Genomic DNA, 27,058 nt, shown 5'->3' on the forward strand with positions numbered 1-27,058 from the left:
TCAGGAAAATGTTTTAATCAAGAATAAATTCTGCACTACAGTGGCTGTTACAATAAAGATGACAGCTTTAGAGATAACAAGATAAGATTTATTAAACCCATGGTGGGGGACACTTGAATATTTTAGAACTGTAATAACTTAAAAGAGAAAAAGAACTATGGTTTTCATGTTGCAAAATTATCAAAAAACCTTTTGATTTTTAAATAAAAATAATTACTATTATTGGCAACACTTTAGTTTAGGTACTGCAAAAATGCATTACACATTTACTCTTATGTAAGAAGACCTTAATAAAGGCTTCCTTTGGTCTTCATAATACTTCTAAAACATCACTAGTTGGGTTATTCGTCTTTTGTGCTGTGTGGCATACTGACATGATGGCAAAATGACTTGTTAATATGAAGGATTCACAGCTCTCATACTAAATATGGTATATCAAGAGAAATGTGTTTCAGTTAAGCCCCCTCAGACCACTCTGTAGTGAAGCCTGGTTATTCGGTCACATCACAGAGACACAACTTTACTGATACTTTGTAAGGGTTATGGAGACCCAGTGAAGTGTATGTTAAGGTCTTGTTACAGAATTGTAAATGAGCAACAGATGCATGTTTGCAGTACTCAGTCTAATGTGTTGCCTTATTTTTGCTTTGACACCTCACTATTGTCATTTAATATTTAAATTGCATAGTCTGTGTAAAACTTAACTTTTTCAACTTGTTCTTGCATATTCATAGAATAGTTAAGAGGGAACATAAATCCAAGCTTACTGAACCACCAAACTGGAAGTAACATTAATGGAATAACACATTAGCTGTACTATTCTAAGTCTCTTCAATATATTGTTGTATGATGATTTTGTTATTTAAATAGCTTGTACATTTATCATGATTATCAAGTTTTTTGTAGGAAGAAAGCATTCAAAATCCATATTACTCAGAATTTAACTAAATGAAAGAACATCAGAGTAAGTAAGTGTACTGACTTCCTACACCTCTTCATAGAAAGTATGATTCAGTTTCAGTTAAACATATTAACCAACATCTCAAAGTCTCTTGAACATTCAGCTTGACTTTAATTCCACATGAGAATATATTTTTACCTTTAAAGCACAGCATATGCTTTTGTAAAGCAGAAGGGTAAGAAGAGTATTTAGTGACAACTAGTACTACACAGTACTTACTGCCATTGGTCCAAGCATTCTTCCAAAAAGTTTAGCATTAGCACTTCACATACAGTATGGTAAATTAATCCAGTACATAAAGGTGCCTTCAAAGGTGAAAAAAAATTATATGGATTTCTATTAAAGAAATATGTAACTCTTCCATATATACAGTATTGTTATACATCATGGAATGTTAAACAGAAAATACCAACAGTTGCACATGGTGCTTTAAATATTTTCAATTGGACTTCGGTTTCTAGAGCACTTCTGACCAACTAAATCGATGTGCAGTGTCAGTGTTAGATTCCGTGTGATGGGTGGTTCTGTTACTATCCTCGCTTTACAATAACACCGTAAAGATAAGAAAAGCTGTGAAAGCAAAGAAAACATGGAGGCAGAAAGAAAGAAAAAAAAAAGTATTAAAAAACAAATTATGTCAGCAAAATTGGATACTTCCTCTCTTCAAGGGGGGCGACTTTGAACATTAAAAAAATCATTTAGTTTTCCAATAAATTAAACTTTGTGCAGGTTTCTTGCTACAGAGATTTATTTTTCTGTTGGCCAGGTGCATCTTACGTTTCCCCTGCTGCATTCATTGACAATGTTCTTTCAAAGTTAGGCCACATTTCAACTTGGCTGCTTCCCACCAATGCAGAAAATCCACTTGTGGTCTTTATTGCATTACTTTACTTATGTCACGTATACAACATTTTTCTGCAAAAATATAAATTACAATACAAAATTAATTGAGGACTGGATGGCTGCAAAAAGGCAACTACATTTCATATAAATATTGATACTGATGGAAGATAACTGAGGGGTCAATCACTTGTTAGCCTCCAGTGAACATCTGTGCAAATCATCAGTTCAGTAAGAACTTTCTTACTTCACATATAAATAGCTGCTCCATACTATAGTGTCTGTAATAGGTGCGGACAGCTGCACAGCAGCTAATGCAATCTCAGCCACTACTGCCTCTTTATTTATCCCCATTACCATTAATTAAACTGTAGTTTCTTTTGGAGACAGCAGGACTATTACCAAAAATTCAGATATATGTATAAATTAAAAAGGGGCTTGAATGGACTCCATCTATAGAGATGTTTCTTCATCTGGCTCCAGTTCTGTTTTTATCTGGGCTACACCCAGCCGATAAAGAGTATCACGAATTACAACCTCTCCTGGCTGACAGCTCTGCAGTATATCTGTTATTTGACGGTTGACAATATCCTTGCTGGTGAAATAGTCAATGAGTCGGTTGTAGAGATAATAATAAGCTGCATTATCAAAGGTGAATGGTTGCTGACGTACACTGTTAATTTTGCTGTCTTTGATAGCTTGGACGACAGCACCATATTGTTCCAATTCATGACATAAAGACATGGAGTGATGTGCTGAAGCTGTCTCCTCATGATCTACCTGGTCATCTTCAGGAGACACAATCCATCTTGCTGTTGATTTGGTGATAGGGTGCATTAATGGGTTTTCAGCCACAGTCATATCCATGGTGTACTGCTGGTCCAACAACTCAGGGCATGACATATACTGTAGACAAAAAAAAATCTTGTTAAATAGAACTCTTACTGTCTTTTGTTAACAGCAAAACCTAAACTGAGTTGGAACAGAAAGTATGTGATTTAATTAAGTTCACATGCTATCACTATAATGAGTCATTATCTAATTTCATTTTTTTAAGTCTGTCAAATTATTTTTTTATATATTTTTAAATTCACCTTGACTAGATTCACTTTTACATGTGTTTTTTCTTATATCCTAAAGATGTGCAGGTCCATTTACTTAATATCTCTAAACTGGCTCAATATTAGTGTATGTTAATGTGTAAATGGGTATGTCCTGCAGTGTACTAGAATTTTATCCAGGGCTCATTTCTGCCTTAAAGTTAGAGGTAAATCATAATAGCAAAAGGAGAGGTTTTATAAGAGGGGGTACCCAAAAATAACCGGAATTGGTACCTGGCACGCAATCTAGACATTGCTGCAAATTTCGCCGCTAGGTATAGCACACTTACAGTATTCTGTGACAGTCTGCCAAGTGGCATTGCTCTATTCTGTTCGTATGCCATTCCGTGTCAGTTTTTCTTGGGTTTTTTATGATGGGTGATCATAAAGAACAGCAAGTCTGCATTAAATGTTGTTTTCTCTTAGTGAAAACAGCTGCTGAAACTGTAGTGATGCTTGAAACTGCTTTTAAAGAGGAAGCTTTAAGTAAACACAGGTCTACAAGTGGAACAAGGGGAAATGTCACTTGTCGCTCCGTTCTACTTTTTCTTGCTCTTGCATATGAAAAACTAACTCAAAAGAAAGCGTTTTTGTACCGTGGAAGAAGTATGCAATGTTCACCTAGGGATCTAAAGAACAAATAGCTCAGCAGAGGTCAGATGCCATGTTGTTCCATTAAAGGAACTTACAGATCGTGACCCAAGAACTAACTCCTTAAGAGAGTTCTAGTCTGTTGTGCCTATAGCCATAAGAGGACTGCACCAGAGATCAAAAGTGATTCCTAGAGTTTGCCAGAAGAAATCCTGGGAGATGGTTTACAAACTGCCCCATATTAAAAGCACAACTAAATATAGATACTGGAAAAATGAGCAAAGCACAAGATGAAAAGGCCACGGTCAATGTCAATGGCGAGGAAATGTCCACGTCTCGTTCCTCTATGTTTCTGTTTTCTCATGCAAAGAGGTTTTCTGCAAACCTAGGATCCCCAAGTCAGAAGCAGCAGCAGCTATCCACTTAAGCTACAGGAAGGATATGAAACAGGAACAGACTAGACCCCGAGTGATTTTCTTACTAATGACAGCCAAAAACGAATGAGAAAAAGATGGGATGTGAGAAGTAAGTGATACTACTGTGTTCCGAAAGGTAGTCAAAGGAGTGAACCACCCCACAACACAGACAGTTGATCAGGCTTGAACATGACAAACATGTAAAGAAGCAAAATGCTTTGCTGTTTTACCATTAATTTTTTACTAGGGTTTTTTTTTCTATCAATAACTTATCTGTTTGTGAACACACAAGGTATGCTGTATGGAAATACTTGCAAAAATCTGAGATCCTTGAAATATTACTTTTAGAGCTTTCTCTCTTCTGTTATACCCTATATTAATTACTGGACAACAAAATTAAGGTATAGATATTCTTTTATAATTCTGTTGGACATTTAAAAAACTTTGCAATATGCTTTTCTAAGGAAGGATATGCAGAAAAAAAAGCAATAGACTGAAATGAAAAATTTAAATTATGAAGAAAATAAACAGTGGCCTATCCAGGGATAATTCCTACCATGTTCCCAAAGGTGTGAAGATAAGCTTAGACTCCTACAACAAAACTGGAGTAAGTAGGATCCCAAACTAATGAAAATGGCACAATATTAAAACATGCTTGTAGAAACAGTGGAACAATTCTTCTGTTACCTCACAACTATAAATGAGATGATTTACCATACATAAGGATCATTTGGAAAATATCAGTTAAAATAGTTCTGGAAGATGCTATATATCTTTTTGGTTAAGAATGCATATCCTTTAAAAAATCAAATGTCTGACTTCTCATACTGGTTTAAAGAAAAATGTTTATCTAAATTGCACAGTTTTTCTCCCTAACACAAGAGTATCCAGTTAGCAATTAATACAAGCCATTATGAAACACTTACCTTTGGCATATCCATGGGATCCGAGAAGCATCCCTGGTTTTTCCCCCACATTTGAGCAGCCAATTCTGGATACCAGATATCGGTGCTAACAGCGACTTGTCTTGCAATGTCCACAACATAAACCGGTGGCCAGTAGCGTGAAGATACCAGTAAATCCACATGGTCTCGAGCCGATTCTCCTCGTACTATATATTTTGAGCCACATATAACCTAAGAAAGGAGAACATATAATTCATTTTATTGGAGTCAGCAAAGAGTAAAATAACACAAGATACCATACAATAGCATTCTCTTTCCACTGAGATTTTCCGGGTAAAAAGTCAGTTTCTGTTACAAATTGTCAGTAATTTGGAAGCTTGCATTGCCTGTAACTTCATAAAAAGACCACTAGGCAGCTAAAACACCAAACACCAATATCCTATATTCCATTGAATAAGCTCATAAAGAAAATAAATTCTTTACATTTATATATAGCGCTTTTCTCACTACTCAAAGGGCTCTCCACACAGGGAGGACCCGGGAAGCGAACCCACAATCTCCTTACTGCAAAGCAGCAGCACTACCACTGCACCACCTCGGAGGATGTATAGTACTAAGATAGATAAAATAGTATTTACACTTAACTTTTTGCATATTTGATAGGTAGGTTTAGCATTTTACGGGTGTTTTCACATTCCGAAGAAGTTTGCTTAGCAAATGATTTCTACATTTCGGCAAATATTTGTGTGGACTCCACTCGATGTCTATTGTAAACTTTACTTTAGTTGGGTAATCATTTTTCTTTTAATAAGGTCTATGCTGGCATTTTCCCATGCTGACCTTTAGACAAATTGAGTGAGGGAGCATTTAATTTAATTTAAGCTAGTTAGTTGTACTTTTTTTTCCAACAAAAGATTTTTCAGTTAATATTTGGAAAGTCAGCTATGATCACCATTTCCTGACTGTGCTAACAGAACTGTGTAGACTAAAGATATATTAAATACCATAAAAATATTATATTTACCTGGTGAGGGCAAATTTTGTATAACTTGCCTCCAGTAATATGTGAAGGAGGCTGTTTTGCAGTCAGAACTCCATTCTGAATGTATGCGTAGAGTGCAAGGAGAGAAAATCCCATCTGTTCCTAAAATGAGATACAGAAGAGGAAGTCAATATAAAAGGTAAAAACCAATAATATTTTCTGTTTAAGAATATATTCTAGGGAAATATACAATTAGAGCTACTGTATACTATATATACACTGTCACACACGTGCGCATGGGAGGCAGCTAAAGGGTTTGAATGAGAGTAATTCCGAGCCAAACCGGGAGGTAGCAGAGTACACCGACTCTTTCTCTTTGCTTTCTATAGACCATTCATGGGAAATTCTACCTGGCACTGATGACGTCATTCCTGGTTCCGGCCCCCTTTGATGTCACTTCCTATATGGACCTTTAAAGCTGCCACCTTTCCTCCATTCCCTCAGTTCTGTTCTGGACTCCAATCTGTACACATCAGTACAAACCTTTAAACCATTTTGCAGCCAGGGAATAATATAATATTGGTGGCTGCCCCAAATCTTTCTGTAGCTTCTTTGATTTTGTGACAACACACATGCTTATATCTACATATTCAAACCCACTGACATTATCTTGATGAGCATTATAAAGGATGTTTTATCAACTGAGAAGAATTAATAACTTTGAGTTTTATGTCCCCGTATTTTATTAAATAATACAATATGTGTTATTATTCATAGTATGTAAAACTAGTATAAAGTAAAAGATTTAAACATGTAAATAAACACAACAATAAAAACACAGTATGGTTTAGAAATATCTTCCTTAGGACTGTAATTGAAAGTAAAATCAAAGATGATACATAAACAGTTTTTTTAGAAAATTACTTATACAACTGCATCTGGCTGTTCTCCTGTGAATATGAGATTGCTGCAGGAATGGGATCCAGTTATTGGGTCAGTACAGAGAAGTGTCAAGACAGTCACTGCCTTTCATGAGAAGCATGAGAGCAAATGTCTTCAGTTACTAAAGTGTGCTTTGTCAGTGGGAGTGGCTGGTTGAGCACAAAGGGTTCTTCCATGAAGGGTCGATGGTGCAGGTGAGGGTTTGCTATTCCAACAGTTACTACCTCAGTGCTTGCAGGATTAAGTACCTACTCACCTTAAATGATGCCCATGGTCACTAGGAGTAGATTTACATTACAGTTGGTACAGAATCGTTGCTATTGGCCCAGTATGGCAAAGGATGTTTAGCAGTGGTGTCAAAATCTGGAAGATGTGCTTTGACCAAAATAGTTCAGCCAAATGTTTGCCATATATGAGTAATCAGGCCTAATTTGACCATGTCAATTGATGTTACTGTTTTGGGGTCAGCAGCATGGCCTTCAAAGGATCAGAGGTCCAGTACTGTTGCTGATACTCTTGTTTCATCATTGGCTCTAGTTTTAGGGATCCCACCTCATATCAATTCTGATCAGGGAAGAGAGTTTGAGAGTAATCTGGTTAAAGAGCTTTACTAAGCACATTGGATTCAAAAGAGTACGACAACCACTAAACATCTCTAAGGGAATGAGCAGCTTGAAGTTTTATGAAATGTTCCAGGACTTGTTAAGAATTCTACCTCCAGCATAGAAGAGATATTGGCCTTGGTATCTTTCTTAGATTACCTATGCCTATAAAACTAGTGTTCATGTCACCATTGTTCATATTATCTGGTACTTAAATGGCAATTTCAATTGCCAATTAACTTTTTTACTGGCATTGAAAGTGAAACAAATGGTCATCCTGTTACAAATGAATGGGCTATGTTATGTATATACTTTGGGTGTCCTACGATAGTGTGCAGGAGCAAAAAGCTAAGATAACTGCACAAAGACATCATAAACATAAGGGGCAGCTAGTGGAATCTACATTACAGTTAATGTCTGTTATTGAAATTGAAGTAGAACCACTTTCTTCACTTTTGGGGCCAACATAAAATGCAAGATTATTAGTATTCTTGTGTACATAAACTGGAGTATTATCCTAATGATCAGGGGTTGTAGATGGCCCAGTTTAACAAGTACACCTGCTTCATTTAAGACCCATATTTCCTAGACTGAATAACACAGAAAGGACAGTGTTTGTTGCAAGTGATTTATCATTGGATATTGTGAAATTTAAGTTACAGAGCAGTTACGATTGAATATATTGTTTGGATGGAAGAAAATCCTCTGAAAATATTCCAAATGATGAAACAGTAGAAACAGCATCACAGCTGGAGAAAGAGGGCAAATTCTGGGCAGTATTCAATCCGGCATCAGTTGACCCCATCAAATATTCAGAGAAAATCTGATTTGTTGTATGGAGAACAGGATCTGGAAATGAACCCTAATGTAACTAATCTGTTTACTCCATCATTGACAGAACAACACAATTGGTGAGAATGAAATAAAGCCTGAGCTAGTTAGCAGCTGAGGTTCTTGGTCCACTTCTTTGAAGTCACTTGTGCCAAAAGCACTACATTTTGTTCAATTACTACAGCCTGAATAAATCTAAGACATACTTCTACCAATGTGTAACCTGCCTGACATGGAACAATAAAATTATTGATCAATTAAATAGGTATACAAAATTAGTAGCCAAACATTTATAGGCTCTGCTAATTACAACCATGTTTATCTTTATCCCCATTTAAATGACAGCCTTGACAATATAGATATAAAATATTTTAAAATATCACGTTTGTGTGTATGCTAATATGGCTAACTAAGCATATGCAAGTCAGTACATGATTCTGTGTTATATTATTATAATACAGGGGAATGCACACTTCAGAAATAACCTTCACATAACAAATTCAAAGTTAAAGCAGCTGAGAAATTATGGAGACATACTCAAGATATTTTAATTACACATAACAAAGACATTTTATTTAGATAGATAGATCTTTATTGTCATTGTCACTTTTAACCAAAGACTAATTGGTTACAGAAAAAACACTGTCACTGATTAAAAGTATTCTGTTGATCTGACATCATATTATTGAAAGAAATATTAAAAGAAGTTAATTAGTTAGGCTGCATATTTGCAAATGAGTTATTCAATGTTAAATACCTCAACAGTCGCAATATCTTACGAGTTAATTTTGAAAGCATATACTAATGCTAGTATGACCCATTCACTGACTGGGATAAGCTTGTCTGTAGCCATTCGTTTCCAGTTTAACACACAAACTCATTTCTGACTGCACCAATGCCCTCTCCAAGCAACCACATTTCTGTTCACTGTCCCTCTTTAAATTGCATGTACAAATTACAAGGGAGCTATTAAAATACTGTACAATAGCTCTTAAGTTAATCAAAAACCTGATATTCACTTCTCTTTTATTTGGATTGTTCAGACACAATGATATTTTTTAATGAAAAGTTAAAAATAATCATGATTAACTCAGATTTATTTCTTAATGATGAATAAGCTTGTTACACTGGATGGAATTACAGTATTCAAGATACTGTCTAAGATTCTGCTTTAACACAACCATCGTTACAATTTATATACAATTCTTTTTTTATTAATAAAATTACCCCATACATAAAGAAAATGTACAATTTAATTCATTTTTAGCATTGAAAAACTGCCCTTTTCTTTGGATTATTGCTCTGTATTGTGTTGGTGTTGATATGTTGCTAAGGTATATTCCTTCTATCAAATATTAAATTAAATAAGTTATAGACGATTGGTTTAAAATGTCATGTGACACATACAGTATCTTCCATAATGTTTGGGACAAAAAAATTTGTCCTTGCTTTGCCCCTCTGCTCTACAGTTTAAAATTACAAATCAAACAATTCAGACGTGCATTGCACTGCAGTAAGCTTCAGCTCTTCCTTACATAAAATGTACAATTTTCAAAGAAAGACATTGAAATTAAACAGTTTGGGGATTTCATAAATAATAAGGTTTCACTGCTGTTTTATTTTGTGCCGTTTTTAGGTGTTGAAAAACTAACGTGTCTTTTAATGTGCTCTCTTCAGAACTATAGCGGTAGGGTGGGATTGGAGAAGGCTAATGCCTGTGGCAAGCTGGAAGTGATTTTTCCATTGTTTACACTAGGCAGCATTTGGGGTTGTAAAGTTAGCGTCATTGTGGGTGTTGCTTGTAGCTATAATGTCTAGTCAAGACACGCATAGTGGGCAGATAGAGGTGGATATGGGGAGATATTAGAATGGTTGGCAGCAGGCCATGCGTCAGTCATTTAAGTGTCAATAAATAGCTAGCAGATTTGCATTTAAGATACCTCAATTTTGTGATCTCTAGTGATAAATTGCACCTCCAAGGACTATAACCTCAGCATGCTGGAGAAGTGTATATGCCAAAATTATCTTTAGATCTGTGTTTCCAGATGTGTGTGTAATTTGTTATAAAGAGAAGGGAAAAAAACAAAAGCAATATAAAATATAATAATAATAATAAAACTTTCTAACAATCTAGTCCAGGACTGGTGATTTCACCATCATGCATTCAAAGCCCAGGACATATATGCATATGAAAGTGAGCAAAGTGCTCTTACAAGTGTGCTTTTTATCATTACTCCTCCTTGTGAGTTTCATAAAAGGCAACAGCAAATGCCTCCAAAGTGCCTGTCTAGGTTTGTCAAATCAAATGTTATCATTGAATACAGTATGTTGAATATAATTCACATGTGTGTAAGGTAAATCTTCAATTCAAGGGCAAAAGCACATTATATACAGTAAGTAAGGTTACATAAGATAAGAAAAAATAATATTTTATATATATATTATATATATATATATATATATATATATATTCACGGCATTCGTAGTCTGTGTCACAAGCTGATTATATGGGTGGTTACCTACCAGGTAACGCTTGTGGTTGGCCAGCAAGCCTGCTAACATCCGCCACGGTGCCCTCAGTTGTGAGAAGCAGATCATAGAATGGTTGAAATAGTTTACTGTCAAATAATGCAAAGAGTACGCGACACGTGTTTCGCCCTAATTCTGGGCTCATCAGGCGTACACACTCTAATGCACTCCCTCTCAGGAATCGAACCTCGGACGTCAGCGCCAGAGGCGATGCCCCTAACGTTGCGCCACGGCGTGTGGTTCGTTTATTTGACAGCATGTAGATCAGGGTAATTACATTCACGGCATTCGTAGTCTGTGTCACAATGTGATTATATGGGTGGTTACCTACACGTGTCGCGTACTCTTTGCATTATTTGACAGTAAACTATTTCAACCATTCTATGATCTGCTTCTCACAACTGAGGGCACCATGGCGGATGTTAGCAGGCTTGCTGGCCAACCACAAGCGTTACCTGGCAGGTAACCACCCATATAATCAGATTGTGACACAGACTACGAATGCCGTGAATGTAATTACCCCGATCTACATGCTGTCAAATAAACGAACCACACGCCGTGGCGCAACGTTAGGGGCATCGCCTCTGGCGCTGACGTCCGATTCCCGAGAGGGAGTGCATTAGAGTGTGTACGCCTGATGAGCCCAGAATTAGGGCTTAATACGTGTCGTGTGCTCTTTGCATTACTTGACAGTAAACTATTTCAACCATATATATATATATATATATATATATATATATATATATATATATATATATATATATAACAGAAAGGATCTCATTTTCAGATATGAATTAGCCACTGATTAAAACTTTGACAGCATGCAAACCTGTAGACATTGTGATGATATGTGGCATTAGATCAATTATACTTCTGCTATAAGTAGACAACAAAAATGACTTAAAAGATTATTTTTGCCCTGACTAGAACATTTAATAATGGTAAATAAACACAGAATGACTCCCAAACTACTGAAAAATCAAACTTCAATCTATCCATTTCCCTAATATAGTATCGATCTAAAACACAGCATGAAAAAAATAACTGAATTTGACAAGAGCAAATTATATTTTTACATCATGTTCTTACCTTTGTATCTTCTGGTTGACTCTCTATATTGCATGCATTTAGAAATTCTCTCAGTTCTTTTTCACTGTACGAGTTGATGTGGAATGGTTTTAAGGTACCCTCATGTATTAACCTGACAAAAGCACCAATATTTCCTGAAATGTATGTATAAAAAACTCTTGTTAATACACTGCTACAATTTTATGTTAACACAGTTCAGTAAAGAATGATACATTATCACGTATCTCATAGGTAAATGCTTGCTAATAAATAAAGATTCATAATTTGATATATCAAAATATAATTACCATTAAAACATAATTTCACAATTACTGTTACTTGAGTGGCCTTTAACGAGGAATAAACACACCATTTCAGAAGAATATAGAATCTATGCAATATTTGCGAATGTATGCACAATATGTGGCTTAAATTAAAAGATTTGTTATTTGGTGAAAATGAAATCCACATACGCGAGTGGCAGAGACGCGAAGACGCAGGGAGGTTGGCGAGTGAAGCAAGCAGGGGGCAAAACTGTTGATTTTGTTGGCATAGTTTATTTTGCAACAGTCTGCTGTGATTTAAGTGAATCATAGTGAATAAGTGGCACAGTATAACTTGATGTACAGTAACACTTGCAGTATACTGCATTATCTCAGGCAGAATGACAGAACTAGTTAAGACAAAGATATTATCCAGTTCTCTGAAAAGCCACACAACTTTTCATTGCATGAAACAATGTTCTGAAACATCATGATTTGTTTTACCTACTGATTACAACACATTTTTATCATTAACAACATAATAAAAAGGACAAAAAAATACCTGTTACATTTTGTTCACATGAATGCTTGTGCCTCTCAGTATTTACAATAATAGAACTTCTCATTAAAGGTGGGAAGAAAGGAGCAATAATGGAAGCATCAAATTTTGTGATTGGGATACTGGATGGAAATGCTGCTTGCTCAATTGCTTCAATTTCGATTGTTGACCAGAAGTCATCAACATTTACCTCCTCTGAGGTTTCAAAAGCAGGCCAAGTGAACTACAAAAAGGAAAAGACAAACATATTATGAAGTTCTTTGAAGAGACAAACTATTTTTTGTTTTTATTTACTTATTTTAATTTTCATCAAAGTAGTTGTGTTGTAACTTTCTACAATAAAATAGTATGGTAAAATACAGGTAGTGTGGAATTTTAGCTAAGGTATTGGACGTTAAAGTTGCTGGTTTAGTCCACTCTTTGACATGAGTAAGTCACTTGCATTTTCTGAGCTCCAACTGTATTTTAAACGTACAAGTCCCCCATATGGTCTTAAGTTAAAGCCTGGTTATCAGAATCAAACTTTGCTGGTGGACACATGGACACATATATACAGTATTAACTGAACTGAAAATTGGCGCTAAACTGCATCTTAACAAAATGAGCTCCTTTTTCAGTCACACTTGACGATGATCTCATCAGACCTTCTTCTAATGCAAGGAATCATGGTGTCATTTTTAATTCTCCCTTTCTTACTCTACCCACATTAACCACATTAAGAAACTTTCTTATGTCCACGTCAGTAACATATCCAGTGTTCGTTTATTCCTGTCCTTTTCTAATCCTGAGGAACCTGTCCATGCTTTTATCACATCCTTATTCGATTATTATAACTCCCTACTGGCAGGGGGGCTTTCAAATCTTATATCCCAACTCCAGTTAATTCAAAACTTTCCAGCAAGAGTCCTTACTCAAAGCAGTAAAAGCGAGAACATAACACCCATCCTGCTTCTACTTCACTGGCTCCCTGTATCTTATAGGATTGAATATAAAATTCTATTAATAACCTGCAAAGCTTTAAATGGCCTCACACCGGACTACATCTGTGATCTTCTCCATCGCTATGCTCCTGTTCACCCACTAAGGTCCACTAAATCGGGCAATCTTTTTGTGTACCACACTAAACTGAACTCTGTGGGTGACAGGGGCTTCAGTTGTAGAGCACCCACACTTTGGAATGACCTCCCAATGTTAATTTGCTGACTCAACTCATTCTTTTAAAAAATGTAAAGCTGATCTGTTCAGGAAGGCTTTAAACTTAACCTAATATTCCACCCTTTCTTTCATTTTACCTCTCTGTGCAGATGTTCAAGATAATTTGTGTGTGGTTGTTATATCACAAATATGTTATTTCTTCAGGCTTTTCTTTTAGTATTGAATTTAGTATTTTACTCTGTTTTATTGTCTTTTGTTCTATTTAATGCTTTGCAAGTCTTTTATTTCTCTTGTTTAGTGTGCTATGCAGAAAATATTTGTATCCAATGTTACATATATCTTATTGTTCTTTCTGAGACTCTGTACAGCACCTCAAGCATGGGAAAGGCATTATATAAATAAAATGCATTATTATTATTATGTGGCTGAAGACAAAGATGATCGCTGATGCATTTGTTGGGTTAGCTTGACACTGAGGCTCTCTTCAGATAGATAGATGCCAAATACATCCTACCTGTAACAGCCGTGAGTTTTAATGGAGATGGAGGAACAAATTACAGATCTAGAGAGACTGTTTGTAACACAATAAACATTTATGGAAACATTTACTTGGAAATCTCAGGAATTAAGTCCTGCTAATCTCAGTAGAGACAGTGGGCTGGTTTGGATTCTAAAGAGTCCTGTATTGGCTATTGAAAACAAATTCAGTAGGTTATTCTGGACTCCTTCAGCTAGAGATCTCTGGCAACATATACTCAGTTGGCAACCTCAGCAGATGCTGATAATCATTTTAAAAAGTACTGCATCAAAGTTTAACACTTTTCTTTGAACCTAAAAATCAAACAGTATATTTCAATTTACTTATTTGAAAATATAAACAGCAAGTCTTGACTTCTGTTATTCAGTCTACAAAATTATTAATAACCATATTCAATCATGGGCGGCACGGTGGCGCAGTGGGTAGCGCTGCTGCCTCGCAGTTGGGAGACCTGGGTTCGCTTCCCAGGTCCTCCCTGCGTGGAGTTTGCATGTTCTACCCGTGTCTGCGTGGGTTTCCTCCAGGCGCTCCGGTTTCCTCCCACAGTCCAAAGACATGCAGGTTAGGTGGATTGGCGATTCTAAATTGGCCCTAGTGTGTGCTTGGTGTGTGGGTGTGTTTGTGTGTGTCCTGCGGTGGGTTGGCACCCTGCCCAGGATTGGTTCCTGCCTTGTGCCCTATGTTGGCTGGGATTGGCTCCAGCAGACCCCCGTGACCCTGTGTTCGGATTCAGCGGGTTGGAAAATGGATGGATGGATGGATATTCAATCATAATAAAAGTTAAAGATAAAAAACAAACAATTATACACTTTAGTAACTTTAATATTTCTGTAAAAGTAAATTAAGAAAATATACTACAGAATTTAAATACTAGACAAAGTTGTCTTGCCATTCACTTTAACTAGTATAGTCAATCCAGGATTCTTGTAAGCAGCATGAACTGGCTATACTGTAAGGTTACAACAAACTGGTAAACATTACAATGTAAAAAATGTAAATTTTGATTGTTGACCTTACCTCAAGATTTTTCAAAAGGAGAACAGTTTCTACATTTCTTTGGGCAATTTCCACCTTCGGTGCAATGCCACACACTCCACAGATCATATCATTGTAGTCTCTGACAGTAAGACATTCGAAAGCCCAGTATCCACTGTACAGCAGCTCTTGGACTTGACAAAGCTCACTTTGATTTAACTTCTTTACTATACATTGATGAGGAAAAAAATTAGTCTGCCCTTTAGCAGAATACGTTTAAAAAAAGCACACGTCTCTTACATTTCTAATTACAAGAAATGACATTTAATATTTGCAGAATGAAAATCTTTTTTTTTTCATGCAAAATCACTAAGACTATGTATAAAAGTTTTCAAAGGGAATATAGATATTTATAAGAAAACAGCCCTGTCTGTCAATAAGTTGGTGGTTAAATGATATGTTGAATGTTAATCATGTTTGTAAGCAAGAATTTCACTGAACACCCTACAAGCGACAATAATGACCCTATAATGTTTAGAACATTAGAACAACTGTGACAAGAACAGGCCATTCACTCTAACAAGCTTGTCCAGCTTATTCATCTAGACTGTCCAAAAAAGCATCGTGTTGTGATTTAAAGGTCCCCAAAGTTCGACTCTATACCACACTACATGTAAATTTATTCCAAGGTCCTTTGCTCAAAGAAAAACTTAACATTTTTGTGAAATCTGCCCTTAACAAGCTTTTAACTGTGTTGAACATGTGCTTATTGCACAATTCGTTTGAAAAGCTGAGATCTATTGTACCAAACCTTGTCATAATAATTTATTAATTATAAAACAAATAAATTGCAAGAACCCCCAAATGGCAATAAAACTAAGGGATTAGTCTTAACTCATTAATTTGTGTTATCTTGGCAGATTGGCTTTACAGTACATTTAAAATGACAAGGGTCCCTGAACACATCTGCAAGGGTGCATTAATAACACTTACTGTACAATACTAATTGCAAAGTGGCACTAGCATACAGATGACCGGCTCATGGTTACAATGTGTGTGGGAAATGAAGTGAAGGGTGAACATTGTGTGATCTTCACAAACCATAATGTAACAATGAGTCTGACAAACATCAACAACAAATAATACACTTATACGCCACAAGACAACCTGTAGACACCGGTTAGTATATACATTAAAACATAATGTGAAAATTTTAACATTTCCACATTATTAAGTAGTACTAGGGTGTTGTACCATGTTAGCCATTATGAATGTAGAGAAAAGCCAAGCAAAATGACACCTTTTATTGGCTAACTAAAAAGATTACAATATGCAAGCTTTCGAGGCAACTCAGGCCCCTTCTTCTTGCCTGAGGGCCTGAGTTGCCTCGAAAGCTTGCATATTGTAATCTTTTTAGTTAGCCAATAAAAGGTGTCATTTTGCTTGGCTTTTCTCTACACATTATTAAGGAAATGTAAGAAATTTAAAGCAAGTATTTACTACACTATGCGTTTCATATTTACCAGGCTGGCTTTGAAGAGTATCTAGAATGTACAAAGCAGCTTCCTTTGGGTTTCTTCCAAGCTTTATTTCATTTCTAATTCTGAATAGAATGTCCAAGCTTATCAAAAGCCTATTACCTACATTAAAGAGACCTATAAAATAGAAAAAGGAAAATAAATGAAAGATAAATAAATATGAATCATGCAGACTGGTATGAAACAACTGTAAGACATCCCAAGCTCTTCAGCAAAAAATGCAATCTCAGTTTATGAAGATTTCAAATTAATATGATGATTATATTTTATTTCATTACATGAATAAAATATAAAAGATAATTCCAAGTAAAAGTGTAATTTTGCTTTAATCATACAGTCATATGAAAAAGTTTGGGAACCCCTCTTAATTCTTTGGATTTTTGTTTATCATTGGCTGAGCTTTCAAAGTAGCAACTTCCTTTTAATATATGACATGCCTTATGGAAACAGTAGTATTTCAGCAGTGACATTAAGTTTATTGGATTAACAGAAAATATGCAATATGCATCATAACAAAATTAGACAGGTGCATAAATTTGGACACCCCAACAGAGATATTACATCAATACTTAGTTGAGCCTCCTTTTGCTAATATAACAGCCTCTAGACACCTCCTATAGCCTTTGATGAGTGTCTGGATTCTGGATGGAGGTATTTTTGACCATTCTTCCATACAAAATCTCTCCAGTGATGTTAAATTTGATGGCTGCCAAACATGGACAGCATGCTTCAAATCATCCCATACATTTTCGATGATATTCAAGTCAGGGGACTGTGACGGCCATTCCAGAACATTGTACTTCTCCCTCTGCATGAATGCCTTTGTAGATTTCGAACTGTGTTTTGGGTCATTGTCTTGTTGGAATATCCAACTCCTGCGTAACTTCAACTTTGTGACTGATGCTTGAACATTATCCTGAAGAATTTGTTGATACTGGGTTGAATTCATCCGGCCCTCAACTTTAACAAGGGCCCCAGTTCCTGAACTGGCCACACAGCCCCACAGCATGATGGAACCTGCACCAAATTTGGCAAAGCGCTTTTTGTTATGACCAAATAACTCCATTTTTGTCTCATCAGTCCAAAGCACTTTGTTCCAAAATGAATGAATCTGGCTTGTCTAAATGAGCATTTGCATACAACAAGCGACTCTGTTGTGGCGTGAATGCAGAAAGGGCTTCTTTCTTATCACCCTGCCATCACCCTTCACGATGTTCTTTGTGAAAATTGGGCTGAATTGTAGAACGATGTACACCATCTGCAGCAAGATGTTCTTGCAGGTCTTTGGAGGAGATCTGTGGGTTGTCTGTAACCATTCTCACAATCCTGCACACATGCGCTCCTGTATTTTTCTTGGCTTGTCAGACCTGCTGGGTTTAACAGCAACTGTGCCTGTGGCCTAACATTTCCTGATTACGTTCCTTACATTTGAAACTGACAATTTAAACCTCTGAGATAGCTTTTTGTAGCCTTCCCCTAAACCATGAGACTCAACAATCTTTGTTTTCAGATCTTTGGAGAGTTGCTTTGAGGATCCCATGCTGTTACTCTTCAGAGGAGAGTCAAAGGGAAGCACAACTTGCAATTGACCACCTTAAATACCTTTTCTCATGATTGGACACACCTGTCTATGACGTTCAAGGCTTAACGAGCTAATCCAATCAATTTGGTGTTTCAAGTAATCAGCATTGAGCAGTGACATGCATTCAAATCAGCAAAATTACAAGGGGACCCACATTTTTGCACAGCCAGTTTTTCACATTTGATTTAATTTCCTACAACTAAATACTGCTTCACTAAAAATCTTTGTTCGGAAAACACCCCAGTACTCAGATGTTCCTAGGAAATGAATGACATACCACTGTTATCTTTTTTGTTGAAAGTAGAGTAAATAATTATGCAGGCTGAGAGGAGTTCCCAAACTTTTTCATATGATTGTATAATATGTAAAAATGTAAAAAGTTACTGTGGGCAATAACTGGAATTCTGGTTACTTCTGGTCTTTTAAGAGTCCTTTGTTAAGTTCCAAGTCCAGATACAGTCATTGGGATTTTTGAAGAAACCAGAGTACTAAATCCACCTTGATTCAGGGATAATGTGCAAAATCCACAAACTGCAAGGATTAGCGTGACAAGAAATGCAAAATTGCAGTTAGCGTCTGCATTGCACTCACTGCTGCTGGGATAGGCTGTGGCTCTTTACAATTATGTATTGGGTTAAGCAGAATTTCAAAATGAATTAATTAAAATAAAGCAATAATTAAATACTATTAGTTTTAACAAACAGTTCAATATTAAGAAGATAAAAAACATATTCCACTGATTTAAAGAATATTTTACCCTTTTTTTAGAAGAAAAAAAAAAAAAACACAAAACGGTCCTATGTCCGATGTTGTCTTATGGGAAAACCCTACTGACAACAAATGTTCACTTTTACATTAATCTGCGCAAAGGTTATTAAAGCACTTTATCACAGTATTATCATATACCTTCAAATATTTGAGATGTTTAAATACTCATTTTGAATTGTGATATACTGTATTTATTTTTGTACACTACTAATTTCACATTGCATAACCATTATTGTATGTACACTGCACTGTATTTAGGTTGTTTTGTATATCGTGTCAATTTTTTAATGACTAAAATGTACGTGTTGCTTAGCATTCTCTAACTTTCCTTAAAAGGGAATAGTCAAGTTGTTCAATCTTTTAAAGGCCAAAAGCACTCTTTCATGTGGACGCTTTGACAAAATTGTGGCATGAAACATGTAAAAGTTTGCAAATACATCACCAAAAAAAAGCAGACCAGTCAACGTGAAAGTCTAGTGTTGAGTTGGCGGGAGAATTCAAATTTGAAGAATTAATGTAGTTAGGGGATGGGCTTGCATTACATGGCTCAGCTCATGCTGCCGACTTGATTCTGAGGATTTTGATATTACAAAATTAAAAAAAAAACTGACTGTTCCCTTTTAACATTAACAGGAAACCAGATATCCATTCACTTGTATCTAACAGACCTAAAATATATGCTGTTTCACAAATAATTGACGATCACTCAGTCCTTAAATTTTGTTTGATTACCTAAAAGCTAGGTTGTCCTTAATGACAGTGCAGTACTCTTCTTCATTACACATTCACTCAACACTAATGTGCGTGGCCATTATAAAAATAAACCTGCTGGTTGACATATTTAGCGCTCAGTGGCACATTCATATAGGACTTAAACACTGTGGTAAAATCTAACTAAGACAGGTTTGTTTGGGATTTGAACCCAGGACCCGTTGCACTCTAAACAGGATTCATAACCATAAACCAGCAATCAATTACAAATCATATTTTTCAGCCCAATCTGGCCAGCAATCAATTACAAATCATATTTTTCAGCCCAATCTGGCCATGAACATCTATAGCTGGATCAAATAAGATTCACTATGAATCTTCATGTTGTTCTTTCTTTTAATGGTTAGCTGTATATACTTTAGTGTTGTGACCCTGGAGTTTCTTTACTCTTCTTGTAATATTGATAGAGTAATCGACATGTCTGGCTTTGTACTCCTCCATTACACTAACAATTGCATAACAGCAGTTTTGAAAATTGGTGCATAATTTCTCCCAAATCCTACTCAAACACACAGCAATCTGCAAGAAAAAGCACAACCCACTGCTTTTGTACACCCTGGTTAGTCAGGCTTCAAATATCAATCAGCAACTGTCAAAAGTAAGCTTGTTTACCACTCCTGAATTTTACTGAAAATAAAATCTCGGGCATTAGTGAAAGGCTGCTAAACAGCATGCATTTTATTACTGTGTGCAATTGTTGATATCGTACTCCGTTCGCAATATATATGTTGCTATGCAGGCTATTACATGCATTACAAACTATTACATGCATTAAATCTTTACTTGTTTTACTGTGCTTAACCATGCATAAAACAATTTTTGTTCATCTCACATACAATAAACAAAGCAATTAAATGAATCTTTAAATCGGGAAAGTAGTGATAGCTCTTTTATGTAAACTTTGATCTGAACAACAAACTCACTCAATCAAATTATAAAAACATGTTTTAATTTCTTGCCACTTCTTAGACGACAAACCCTTGTGATATACTCATATGTTTTATGATGTATCAAGCGGTGCAGTCTGGAATTCAAGATAAAAATGTTTAAGGTAATGTAATGTCCACAGTGTTCCTTTGTTCTGTTGATAGTGGGTTGTTTTCTTCATGTAGGAAGGTTCATTTTTGAGATTAAAGCTGTGCTCTCCAATGTATTTTTAAATTTTGAAAATCTATAGCAGTAATAAGCTAAAATATACTATAACAGCAATAAGTACTACAAAAAGATCCCCATTGCAAGAAAAATAAAAAAAAGCAAAAACAAGGTGTGGCTTTAGTTCTGCATGGCGTCTGTGCAAAACACACAATAATTAAGGATTTTATTAATAATTTTATTAATAAAAGGATTAATAACAGTAGCATTCCTTAAATAAGGAAGAAAATTAGACTGCACATTGCACTATCTTTGTAAAGTGTGATTAACCCAGACTAAAGCAAACTTCAACCGCTCAATAAACAGTTAATAAAAAGTTAAAATATTTTTGAAGAAAGCAAAATGATCGAAAACAAAGCAAAAACTGAGGGTATAGAAGATGGTATCTTGCAGTAATATTCTGAAAATTTACAACTCAAAAAGCAACTAAATATAAGTGCATTCAGATTATGATATTGGACAGTAGACTTAAATTAAACAGAATAAATTAACAACTTTAGTATTTTAAATTACTCATTCCTCTAAACAATATCAAAGCTGCAATACCTAATTCTAGGTCATGAGAGTTATAGTCTAACTTGGGAGTATTGAGCAAGGCAGGAAACAGTACTTGACAGAGCGCCTAAATATTGTACAGCACAATCACGCGCACATCATTAATACAGTAAGCCCTCGCTATATCGCGCTTCGCCTTTCGCGGCTTCACTCCATCGCGGATTTTATATGTAAGCATATTTAAATATATATCGCGGATTTTTCGCTGCTTCATGGGTTTCTGCGGACAATGGGTCTTTTAATTTCTGGTACATGCTTCCTCAGTTGGTTTGCCCAGTTGATTTCATACAAGAGACGCTATTGGCAGATGGCTGAGAAGCTACCCAGCTTACATTTCTCTTTCTCTTGCGCTGACTTTCTCTGATCCTGACGTAGGGGGATTGAGCAGGGGGGCTGTTCGCACACCTAGACGATACAGACGCTCGTCTAAAAATGCTGAAAGATTATCTTCACGTTGTGATCTTTTGTGCAGCTGCTTCCTGAAACGACATGCTGCACAGTGCTTCGCATACTTAAAAGCTCGAAGGGCACGTATTGATTTTTGTTTGTCTGTCTCTCTCTCTCTCTCTCTCCCTGCTCCTGACAGGGGGGTGTGAGCTGCCGCCTTCAACAGCTTTGTGCCGCGGTGCTTCGCATACTTAACAGCCAAACAGCCCTATTGATTTGTTTGGTTTTTTCTCTATCTCTCTGACAGCCTGTGCTCCTGACACGCACTCCTTTGAAGAGGAAGATAGTTTGCATTCTTTTAATTGTGAGACGGAACTGTCATCTCTGTCTTGTCATGGAGCACAGTTTAAACTTTTGAAAAAGAGACAAATGTTTGTTTGCAGTGTTTGAATAACGTTCCTGTCTCTCTACAACCTCCTGTGTTTCTGCGCAAATCTGTGACCCAAGCATGACAATATAAAAATAACCATGTAAACATATGGTTTCTACTTCGCGGATTTTCTTATTTCGCGGGTGGCTCTGGAACGCAACCCCCGCGATGGAGGAGTGATTACTGTACTGGTTAATTTTAAAAAGCCAGTTCAATTAGCACACACATATTTGGTAGAATCAAAGACAATCTCACAGCAGACAGACAAACTGTGCAAAGGCTGTGATTTGAATCCAGGTCTTTTAAGCCATGAGGCTGTAGTATCAGTACTACTGTGCCACCCTTCTTACAAATTATGTTGAATTTCTATTTACAGTGGTGTCAAAAGTATCAAATCCTCTAGAAAGTCATCATCATTTTCTGCATGACAAAAGTTCTGTACACATATTTATCCATTCAGTATTTTTAATGTAACCTCTTATGCTGTAATGATACATTTCCAAAGTCAAAATAAACCATTTTCTCTAGCTAATTAACTGAAGGAGAAAAATTCAAAAGTTAGTGTTTGCAGAAGTATTTAAACCATTGTGCTTTGGAAGCTCTAGGATTACACAAATGACAAATTATTCACAAACAACAAAAAGGTGACAGTCATTTGACCATAATTAATGATAATTTGGTTTGTGAGTCCTTTATATCTCTCTGCATATAAAAAGTCACCTTTGTGGGGCCCATAGTCTTTGTTGAACTGCAAAACTGATAACAAAGGAACATTATGCTGATGTGAGAAAGTCATTGAAATGCATAACACAAGAACTGGTTACAAAAAGTATCGAAGAGTTTGAATGTCCAATTAAGTACTGTTGGAACCACCATCAGAAAGTGGAAGGTTCATCACAGCACAGCACTCAGACTCTTACTAGAACAGGCTGTCCCTCAAAACTAAACATCAGGGCAAGATGTCGAATGGTGAGACAGACCACTAAGAATTCAAATGTCACTCTCAGAAGTCTGAAATGCTGTTTGGCTGAAACTGGAGTGAAGGTGCAGGGGTGCACAATTTCAAAATCTCTATATAAAACAGGCCTCTACAGGAAGGTAGCAAGAAAACAGACATCCCTTAAGAAGGTCTACATAAAAGCATAAATGGAATTTGCTACAAAGCTTGAGAAAGACCCAGTTAAGATGTGGGAGAAGGTTTTATGGTCAAATAAGACCAAAAACTTTTTAGCCAGTCTTCAAAGAGGCATGTGTGGCATAAAGCTAACACCCATCCCTCAAGAAACATCATTCCTATGGTGAAATATGGTGGTGGCAGCATCATGCTATGGGGATGTTTTTCATGTGCTGGGCCTGGGAATCTTGTAAGAGCTAAAGGGACAACGGATGGACACAAATATCGCACAACATCACAGGAGAACTTGTTCCAGTCTGCTATGAACCTGTGGCTCATGAGATTCTCTTTCAATATGACAATGACTCTAAGTGTAAGGCCAAAGCGAAACTGGAATGGCTCAAAAACACAACGGTGAATGTCTTGGAATGGCCAAATCAAAGCCCTGATTTTAAACCTATTGAGAATATGTGACACTATTTGAAAAGTGCTGTCCTTAGGCGCCATCCCATCAGCCTACAGGATCTCTATAAATTCTGCCAAGACGAATGGGGAAGAATCACTCCTGAACAATGTGCAAAACTGGTACATACACCAAAAGAACTAAGGCTGTTATTGCAGCAAAAGGGTTGTCAACTAAATATTAATGTGTAGGGCTAGAATATGTACTGTATGTAAACACTAACTTTTGAGTTTTTCTTCTTCAGTTAAACATGTACAGAAAATGGTTTCTTTTGACTTTGGAAAGGTATTGCTTAATAACAGTTCACATTAAAAATACTGAATGGATAAATATGTGTGGAAATCTTTTGTCATGTAGAAACTTAAAATTACTTTCAAGGGGATTGAACACCTTTGCACGTCACTGTATCTTTTTAGAGTATGTTGTCCATTAGAGGAATGTGGGGGAGCTGGAGACTATCGTATAAGGAATGCATATGTGCTAACCAACATGGACATCTTCAGGATGTGGGGGAAAGCTAGAGGGGGAAAAAAAATTGCAGAGTGAAAGGAATTCAAATTAAGTAGTCCTTTAGTTTTCTTCCTTTTTGTTACAGAATAATAAATTAGGCTGCTCTTAATTAAAAGCATTATGTTAGGATTAAAATTGACATGTCTTACCAAAGTGAATATCGTTGAAACTATGCAGTGCAAGACACTGTGGATTCAGACAGATCTTCAGCTGAATTGTAGCCGTTTGTATTTGTGAATCAGTCAACAACCAGCAGTCTTCTTGTCCAGCTATGGAACTACAATATAATAATGGAATGGAAAAAAAAATTTATAAAGAAAAATATTATATTGCCACATCTACCATTAAATTCAAACTGGACAGATTAATTGGTTTGCACAATGTTTACATTAGGACTTAATTAGGAAAATAACTTTCCTAATGTAATGAAATCAAGTAGGCAATAAAGTGAAGGCAATTTTAGGCTACACTAACACTATGATGTAGACATTTGTCTGCACTGGGCATGCACACACTGGCAGAAAATTCCTTGAAGGGATGGTAACACCAAAGGCCATGGAACTTATTGCAAAACTGTAGTGACTAGTAAATGATTTGCCATTTGCACATATATGCAGAATTGACACTTTATAGAACACAATTTAGATGCATACAGGTAAGCAATGCAACAGCACCACGAAAAGCAACTTTTGGCCACTATGTGAAAATATGATTTTCTACTGTGAAGGGTTACCATCAGGGAATGAGACATTGTATTGAACAGTTTCTGATCAGGAAAGGGCAAATAAATCAGAGAGCATTTAGCATCTTTGTTATTAAAAATCTATATTTTCCACTCGTCCACATTGCAATGCTGAGCCAGCTTTTTCAGAAGTATATGGCTCTAGAGAGCATTTTCAAAAGTCTCCTTTTTTTGGGTGTTAAAAACAGTGAGACAGTGTTGACAAAATGTGAAATTGGAGTCTAATGTCTGCATTTCAATTAAAAATGTAATAGTGTGGATGTAACCATAGAAAGCAGATCAATTTAAAAAAAGGATAACCATTTCCTAAGTAAACATTTTAATGGTTCATTTTTATAATTACCTAAGAACAAACAAAAAGTTTAATACTGTGTCTAAATACAAAGGATGTAAATTTCGTATATATTTACTGAATAATGACTAAAAGAAAACAAAATAATGCAACTTTTTGGTCCAACTGTCTTTATTAAAAAATTATAAGTTACTTACCTCTGCCCCCCTTTGAAAAGGGCAAAGTTACACAGGGCACACTCAGTTGCAGCAGACTCATAATAGCGGGGCCAGCCTGTCTGGTCAACAGTAACAGCTTCTTCATTGCCAGCAGTCAAAGTCACCTGTGAGCTGTTCAGGTCTTGTATCATGCTCATTGTTTCAGAGAGTTCTCCTTCACTTTCTGGAATCAGCACAGTCTTTGTGAGCAGCTGCAAGGTTGACTGACGCTGAATCTCCTTTTGGGCTGCATTCAAGGGTTGATAAGGGTCTATCATGTTTGGAACTTCCACTTGTTCCTCCTCAAAAGAAAAAAAGTCCAAAATGTTAAAGAGTTTACTTTTTTTTGTGTAACTTGAATATTCCAGTCACATATGTATCCACTTGCTAATAAACCGTTATTATTAAAACACATTCATCTGATAAATTACTATACTTGACAAAATCTCTGCATTCAAAGAAATCTTTCTAAACTGGTAATACATAGACACTATTATAGAAGAAATTCGGAGCTTTTAGTGATGGGAGGATTATTAGTGTGCAACAGTCATGTGCCTGTGTGAGTTTCTGCTCTTCACACTGCCATTCCAAAGGAAAGACCTACACTTTTAAGGGTTATACTGATCTGTCTTCCTTTGTTAATTGTCTTTTTCTTACAATTATAATAGTACTATAAAGCACAATACTGTCCAAATAATGCTTAAGAGGGGGTGGCAACACACTTTGTTCCAACACTGCTTTCATACAGATAGAGGGGTTAGTCAGTAATTAACAAACGTCAGGACACAAGTAAGTATTGTTTGCATCAGTTGTCAAGGTTCTAAACACTTGAATTGCTGCAGAAAAGATGCAAGTTGTTAACCAATTACTTGTTCCTTGAAAAACGCCTTTACGTATAACTTTTAAAATGACATTACTTTTCAGTTTTTGGTGACCTAAACTTTTTTTAACCCCGATTTATTGGACTTGAAGTGAATAAATTTCAATAAAAGCTTGAAAAATGGGAGTGTTCAAAATCTTTTGACCAATAGTGTATATAATATGTTACCACAATATTAGCTGATGTACTAAATATAAAAAGCACTGTATGCACCCCTAATTGTGTTAAGATCTTTAAAACAGTGTCTATCTCAGGGATTGCCAACTCCAGTCCTGGAGGACCACCATGGCTGCAGGTTTTCATACTAACACTTTTTTTAATGAGTGCCCTGTTTGTGCTGCTAATTAACTTCTTGTGAATTCATTTTAATTGAATTCCTTTTTTAAGATTTGTTCCCCTGAATTTCTTCATCGTTCCTCT

The 27,058-nt window shown here is 36.1% G+C and overlaps 1 protein-coding gene across 5 annotated transcripts in view; it reads right to left on the bottom strand.

Annotated features, from left to right (window-relative positions):
* Nucleotides 1-27,058, bottom strand: part of hmgxb3 (HMG box domain containing 3) — a 52,455-nt gene continuing 25,397 nt past the window's right edge. For all 5 annotated transcript variants that reach the window (XM_028813048.2, XM_051933717.1, XM_051933719.1 and 2 more), the window contains 9 exons: nt 25,759-26,060; nt 24,677-24,804; nt 16,781-16,912; nt 15,300-15,484; nt 12,593-12,812; nt 11,789-11,922; nt 5,838-5,957; nt 4,835-5,044; nt 1-2,707 (listed from right to left, as the gene is read on the bottom strand). In XM_028813048.2, coding sequence (XP_028668881.2) covers nt 2,255-2,707; nt 4,835-5,044; nt 5,838-5,957; nt 11,789-11,922; nt 12,593-12,812; nt 15,300-15,484; nt 16,781-16,912; nt 24,677-24,804; nt 25,759-26,060 — 1,884 coding nt within the window. In that variant the 3' untranslated portion in view covers nt 1-2,254. The remainder of the gene's footprint in view (nt 2,708-4,834; nt 5,045-5,837; nt 5,958-11,788; nt 11,923-12,592; nt 12,813-15,299; nt 15,485-16,780; nt 16,913-24,676; nt 24,805-25,758; nt 26,061-27,058) is intronic.

The sequence above is a fragment of the Erpetoichthys calabaricus genome, chromosome 11, assembly GCF_900747795.2.
Source record: "Erpetoichthys calabaricus chromosome 11, fErpCal1.3, whole genome shotgun sequence".
Classification (NCBI taxonomy): domain Eukaryota; kingdom Metazoa; phylum Chordata; class Cladistia; order Polypteriformes; family Polypteridae; genus Erpetoichthys; species Erpetoichthys calabaricus.